Source organism: Orycteropus afer, unplaced genomic scaffold, assembly GCF_000298275.1.
Source record: "Orycteropus afer afer isolate SDZICR_OR568_19922 unplaced genomic scaffold, OryAfe1.0 scaffold00074, whole genome shotgun sequence".
In the NCBI taxonomy this organism is placed as follows: domain Eukaryota; kingdom Metazoa; phylum Chordata; class Mammalia; order Tubulidentata; family Orycteropodidae; genus Orycteropus; species Orycteropus afer.
The window spans coordinates 11,778,552-11,786,111 of record NW_006921661.1 but is presented as its reverse complement, the minus strand read 5'-3'; the positions used below and the strand labels follow the sequence as shown (position 1 = coordinate 11,786,111).

Here is a 7,560-nt window from a genome sequence, read left to right as displayed (position 1 = left end):
ATATGTGATAGAGATCAAATGCCCAACATGCAGCCTGGAGTCAATCCTAAACAATTAGAGACTGGAAGTAGAGCTGCCAAGCCAAGGCAGCTTAGATCTAGAGGACCTCTGCCAACCTAATACCTGGTGACTGTGACAATAAATACTCTTGTTATAAGCCACTGAGACTTTGCAGTTGGTATCAGCAAAAGGAACTTACATAGCATGTTTGTTGTTTTCTTCTATAATGCAGTTAATTTACTGATGTATTTTTCATGATGTTCATATAATACACACATATGATGAGCATAACAGCATAGCATAACATTAAATAATATTATATGTACCTTTCTGCATCTTGCTTTTCTTATGGTAGATATCCTTCTAAGCCAACTACTAGAGATGTAATTCATTGACATGCCTGCATAATATTCTGTGGCATGGATGGATTGAAATTTATTCAACTGTTCCCTACTAAAAAGTATTTGAATTTTCTTCAAGGGTTTTTTTTTTTTTTTTTTTTTGCCCCTCCCAATAATTAAAAAAAAAAAAAAAAAAAACCAACCCAGCCTTACACATGGTCTTTAGAGATCTCATTACCTCATTTTACAGAAATGAAACTATAACTTGTTACTGTTGAAAGTACTTTGGCATGGACCTTTGTCAGTCAGTAGCAGACATCAAACAGAACCAGCACTCCCAGTTGCCTCCAAGTATTTACCACTCAACTAAGTGAGGGGAAAGGAGCCCTGATGGTGCAATGGTTAAAGCACCAGTCTGAGAACTGAAAGGTCAGTGGCTCAAACCCACCATGTTCTCCATGGGAGAAAGGTGTTAACAGTCTGCTTCCATAAGGATTTATAGCCTTGGAAACCTTATGGAGCAGAATTGACTCAGTGGCAATGGGTTTGGTTTTTGGTGTGGGGAGCAGAGAACTCTCACCTACACAGTGGGGTCTCAACTTCTATCTCCTGGTTCTCCCTTTCTCTTAACTACTGGCCACATCCTCACCAATCACATTAAAACCTTAAGATGTCTATTGTTAGCCCAGGCCAAGGGACAATGTTCTCTCTTGCTTTGCAGATTCCTCTTTCCACCTCAACTTAATTGAGAAATCTTGGAAATCATATTCTTTCTCCTCAAATCTGTAGAGATGAAAGTATTAGCAAGAATATTTACAATTGGAAACAAAATATAATAGTAATACAGGAAGTTGGTTGGAACATCAGTCTAAGAAAATCTTTCCAGAACTCAGTCCTCTGGGTTGGTTCCATTGCTGAGCAAAGCTCCAGACTTACGGTCAAAATAAGAAGTGTGTGTGTGTGTGTGTGTGTGTGTGTGTGAGGTGTCTGTGTGTGAGAGAGAGAGAGACTGAGAAATTGAGAACCAGGACAGGGATCATACATCCAAATGCATAGAGGAGCCAGGCTGATAAGTGTAGCCAAGCACATACTTACTGATTGTGTGTGTGAATGGTGGAGACTGTGTAAACTACAAGGACAACCACTTCTCAGTGGGCTCCTACTGCATGTTTCCATGTGCAATATAGACCCAGTGTTGCCATATCTTTCCATTTTTTAGAGCAATCATGAATCTCTATTTTTATTTGAAATAATCTAGATACTATCTTGTACAAACAAAACTGTCTGAAGAGCATATTGGGATCATGTAGTTTATAAACACATTAATTTATTTAATCAATACAGTTCAGGGAGAATTAATTATTTATTAATTTCATAAATTTAAATAATTTTGTTCCAACTATGCAGCTAAGAAATGGCAAGAATGAAACTTGAGAACTCTTTTCCTGACTCTGAGTCTTGAGCTTTTCCATTTATCTTTTCCACTCATTGCTGGCAGGACTAGGCTATCACAGTAGAAAGTTTAGAGGACATTCAATCCCTCACAGTCCTACTTATTCTTTCTTCTGTGAGTTGGCTTCCAAATCTTCAGTATGGAACTACTTTATATTTTACCATTTAGCAGCAATCCTAGGTCTTGGTCCTCTAAATAAGGATAGCATAATCCTAGTGGATCTTAAAGTTTCTTGCCAAGGCTGAAACTTTTTAGTTAGGATCTCCACACAGCTCTTTGGCCTGGCTCCATTTACAATGCCTGGAAGTCCAGGAACTTCATATGTCCAGGGAACCATAGATGTTAAACGTTTCAGGGATGTTCTCATGGCCATAATGAAGATCTTGTGTTGTGCCTGACAGTCATTATCAGCAAAAGGTATTCTAAATCCAGTTTCCATTGAGCCAATTCTGACTCATGGCTACCCCATGTGTGTCAGACTAGAACTGTGCTCCATAGAGTTTTCAATGGCTGATTTGTCAAAAGTAGACTGCCAGGTCTTTCTTCTGAGGTGCCTCAGGTGGATTCAAACCTCTGACCCTTCAGTTAGCACTGAGTCATTCTGGGCTTTCCTAAATTCAGACAGTATTTAAAAAGGGCAAATCTCTATCTCTTACAAAGTTCCCTTTAGTAAGAAGTGTGGAGAGGAGAGAGTGCTGAGGTAAGCCTACAGGGTAACTGTCCTGAATCTTCCCAGCAAAACCTGTAGACTATTCCCTAGGCTTTTAATTGCACACTGAATGCCCTTTTGTATTTTGACCTAAGTTTTCCACTTTCACAAAAACTTCTGGAATTATCATGTGCTCTCTAATACTTATTAGACTCCATTATCCAGGGGCTACATATTTATCTGTAAACTATTTTTTTCAGTTCAAATTGGTAGATTCCACCAAGTACATATTATGGACAAGGTACTTTAGGAGGTATGAGGAGACTTAAATTTTATCAAGACACAGCTCTTGCCCTCTGGTGCTGTAGTGCCTAAGGTATTTGATTGCTAACCAGAAGGCTGGTGGTTCAAACCCGACAGCCACTCATCAGAAGACTGGGCAATCTACTTCCATAGAGATACTGCCTCGGAAACCCAAAGAGGGATCATTATGAGTCAAACTGACTCGACAGCAGTGAGTTTGGTGTGTTTCGTTTTGTTTTGTTTTCTTGCCCTCTGGAAGCTTGAATTTCAGTTGTTTTTTTTTTTTGTTGTTGTTGTGTGCCGTTGAGTCAGACCCGACTCATAGCGACCCCTCCTTGGGTTTCCGAGGCAGTGTCACTACAGAAGTAGATTGCCCAATCTTCCTTCTGAGGCTGGTGGGTTTGAACCACCAGCCTTCTGGTTAGCAGTCAGGTGCCTTAGGCACTACACCACCTCAGTGAGAGAAATTTGCACAGTATTGGAGATATGTACCAGTCTGCATTCATTGAGCCCCAAGGACTCACTCCCTTACTTTTCTATAAATAATGCCAAATACTAATGACTTCCTGTAACCTACCCCAAAACTGATTCCCCAAAAACTGATGTCAACAAAGACAGTCTCTCTAGAATCCCCTTTCATATTGCCCCAGAAAAATAATTCTTGAACATTAATCTACATATCTATCACCTGAGAATCTTGTTAAGATACAGATTCTAACTTAATAGGCTAGCATAAGACATAAGATTCTACAATTCTAACTATTCTCCAGGTGATGCAGATGCCACCGGTCAGTGTATACTATGAGTACCAAATAGAGAACACACTTAGACAAACTCAGACACATTTCAAAGAGTTTAATGTAAATCACAATGAGGAATTGAATCAGGGGATGCAAATTTAAAGACGTTAAACAGTTCCAGATCTTGCATAAGTTTTTCCAGTCATAGATCAGGACTGCATTTCCTAGCCGCTCCCCAGAAGTTTCTGTGTATTCTTACTCTTCACTGTTATGCCTGAAGATAGGGTTCTTCATTTTCAAAAAACAACACAAAAATCCACATTTTTAAAGAATTATAAGCCTCTTCTTTAAAAGCAAAAGAGCTATAGTATATTAGATGGTCAATAGGGGATAGCTGTTAATTATTTAACTATAGAATGGTAACTTAAAAACTGCCATGTCTGGCAAAACCGCACAGATCACAAAATGAAGCAACATGAAGGATTAATGGTTTTTTAAAAGGAACGGGGGCCAGGCAGATGCCCTGCATATTTTGTGAGAACGACCCCTGATGCATCTGTCCTGCTTTTATTTATACATAAGCATATGATTACATCATTATTTTTGATATTTCCTTAAAACAATCAACTATTCAAATATCTTCTACAGTAAAATCATATATTTCATTATAACAATCAGCTATTAATTACTCTTTCTCATACCCAAAGGCATTTTCTTATATCCAGATGTACTGGATAATTAATTAGGTTAATATTTCTTGCAGGATTAGCAAATAATCACTAAAATGCATCATTCTGAAACATAATATGATTGTTAAGGTACATGATGCTGAAGAATGGTTTCTAAGGTATACTATTCTTAGGGCAAAACATTACTCCAGGGAAGCAGGTTAGCAAAGATTCTGCTGGGGCAATGTACTGCCCCAGGAACACACAGCTGGAGCCAAGCAAGCATTCAACCATAAGAGAGGGCTTGCCATCTCTTAACTGTAGTTAGAACATATGCCTTGCAATCATGTTCTTTTGGGTCTTTTTCTTGGTCTCCAACAAAAAACTATAAAGTGAATAGGGTCACTCCCTTGCTCTTCCTGGGTTAATTATTATAGATAAGATGGGATGTCCACTTTGTCCCATCATTTAGACTTCAGACCAAGTTTTTCAAGGACTTTCACTCTAATTTGCCGAGTTTTGACACAATACACAATGGGGTTCATCAAGGGTGGCACGAGTAAGAATGCATCAGCAATCAGAACCATAGCCAAAGGGGACTTATGCTTGGCAAAGCGATGCATAGTAGCCAAGATGATGATGGGCACATAGAAGATGAGCACAGCACAGATATGGGACACACAGGTGTTAAGAGCTTTGAGCCTCTCCCCATGTGATGCAATACCTAATACAGTCTTCAGGATGAACACATAGGAGACAGCAATGAATACACTGTCTGACATCATGCAGAGTGCAACAAATAGACCATAGTAAAAGTTGACCTTATTGTCAGAGCAGGCCAGTTTCATGACATCCTGATGGAGGCAATAGGAGTGTGATAATAGGCGCTTATTACAGTATCTAAGTCTCTTTAAAGTGAAAGGAAGGGGAAGCACTAGGAGAATACTTTTAATAGCAAATGCCAGTCCAATTTGCACAACTCTAGAACTAGTGAGGATAGAGCTATATCTCAGGGGATTGCAAATGGCTACAAAGCGATCAAAGGACATGATCAGGAGCACAGAAGACTCCATGTCTGTGAATCCATGGATGAAGAATTCTTGAGCAATGCATGCATCAGCAGAAATCCCCATGGCATTGAACAAGAAGATCCTCAGCATAGTGGGAAGGGAGGAGAAAGACAGGCCCAAGTCAGATAGGGCCAGCATGGAGAGGAAATAGTACATTGGCTCATGCAGAGAAGGTTCTGTCCTGATGACAAATAAGATGGTGCAGTTGCCCAGGATGGCCATGAGGTACATGAGGCATATAGGGATGGAGATCCAAATGTGTGCATGCTCCAGCCCTGGTATCCCAAGCAATAGGAATGTGGGAATTTCAACTTCAGAAATATTGAAAGGAAGCATCATAAATAGGTCTCTTGCTTATCTGCTCCCAGGTCTTCAGCAACATAAACAACAAACAGAAATTCTATTTTAGTTGATTTACTAAAATTTTGTATGGTCGATAGATTAAATGTATTTCCAGTGTAATGTAGCTCACCCTTAGGTGTCAAGAAATAATGTAATATAACCTGAGCTATATAAAAACATGGAGTAGATTTAAACAGGTTCTATGTTATTTATTTGAAATGTATATAATCTCCAGATCATCTTTATTCCCTGATGTATTTCTAAACAGCTAGATAGCTCAGATGCAACAAGGTGTTTTGATACCATTTTTCAAAACCACTATTTACTGAAGCTTATGCATCACATGAAATAAGTTGGAATATGTTGAGATCTGAAAGACCTCTAGTATCATGGGTACTGTCAATGCTCATGTTCTCATACGACCACAGATGCCATTGGCAGCAGGAGTTAAAGGAAGCCTAAATTTCATATTTTTGTTTGTGAGATAGGTATGTGAAGGTATAAGATTGGACTATTACAGAGGTTGACAAAATATAATCTGTGGTCAAATTCAGCCCACAGCCTGCTTTTGTACAACTCATAGGCTAATCATTGAGCTTTTTTGTTTGTTTACATATTTAATGGGTTATATTAAAAGAACAATAGTGAGAAGGAAAAATAGTAGTAATAGAAACAGTATGTAGCTTAAAAAAATACATAAAATACTTACATTCTGGTCATGTACAGAAAAATTTTGCTTACTCCTAGACTAGAAGCTCTGGTAGCATAGTGTCTAAGGCACTTGACTGCTATCCAGAAGGCTGGAGGTTCAAACCCACCAGCCACTCCTCAGAAGGAAGGTTGGGCATTCTACTTCAGCAGAGATAACACCTTGGAAACCCAAGGAGGGATCACTATGAGTCGGGTCTGACTCAGCGGCACATAACAACAACAAAACCTAGACTAGGAAATTGTACACATAAATACACGCACAGACACACATGTGCAAAATCATGGTAGTGTGTATAAATATGGATGGTATTGTAGCATGGGTCAAAAGAACTTCAATTTCAAGGTTAACATTTTATTCATATTACTAAAAAAAACTGAAGTAACAATACAAATATATAAATATTTCAGCCAGAATTGTGAAAGCACAGGTGTTTTCCAAAACTCCCTATACTTCAGTATATTCTGTTAGTTCTTGCCCCCTTTATTCTTTTAAGGGGAGTCTCTGAGCATTCCTTGCAAGAATAGAGAAGCAGAAGTTGCATCCAGATAGAAGGAATTACAGGGTGATGAGTGGAAATAGAAAGCAGTGAAAAAGATGGGAAGAAGTGACTAGCCTTTCTCTCTGCTGCCAAGGCTCAAGTTGGCTCAAGACAGGAACTGTGAAGGAATGTATGGGTCTGCCACATAGTAAAGAGAGATGATAAATGAAGAGGACGAAGATGGCTTATTTTCTGCTTACAGTACTGATTGTCCATTTTTTCTCAGCTTTTCAAATATGGTTAATGCTCCCTCAACATGTACCACATACAAAACTGCCATCTGTAGGTGCTGAAACTACCGGGTTTGCTCACAATGGTCACAGGTCTTTCCCCTTTCTTCCTGTAGTTGGATTCTTTCCCCAGTTCTTTGACGTATCTGCATTTGCCCTTGGATTGGTAACCAACTCAGGTTCTTCTCTGGTATTTGGAGTTAATGCTGCTCATATTCCTGGTACCTGCATCAACCTCAACTTTGGGTGACTCTCCATTTAATATCTGTGGACAATGCCAAATTACCCAATAAGCAAGATAAGCATGGGCTTACTTGTGCTTACTAATCTGTAATGAACAGTTACACATAGGTTTCACCACAGCAACAGTTTCACAACAGATTAGTAAATAAGCACAAGAACACCTGTTTACCATGCTTACTGCATAATCTGCCCCTGTCTGTGGACCAAATAAATCCCCCAAGAGTGTAGCTGACAGCCTGCCCTTGCCCTGGAGTGGGATCCAGAAAGAGTG

At 39.2% G+C, this 7,560-nt stretch overlaps 1 protein-coding gene across 1 annotated transcript; it reads right to left on the bottom strand.

Annotated features, from left to right (window-relative positions):
• Nucleotides 1-4,618: 4,618 nt before the first annotated feature.
• Nucleotides 4,619-5,566, bottom strand: LOC103197202 (olfactory receptor 51A7-like). The gene has a single exon (XM_007941073.2). It carries the CDS (start codon nt 5,561-5,563, stop codon nt 4,619-4,621), a length of 945 nt encoding a protein of 314 aa, XP_007939264.2. The 5' UTR covers nt 5,564-5,566.
• Nucleotides 5,567-7,560: the final 1,994 nt, after the last annotated feature.

Bases quoted from the DNA above. Each gene is read 5' to 3' on its own strand.
- LOC103197202 (XM_007941073.2), bottom strand. From the start codon at position 5,563: ATGATGCTTCCTTTCAATATTTCTGAAGTTGAAATTCCCACATTCCTA.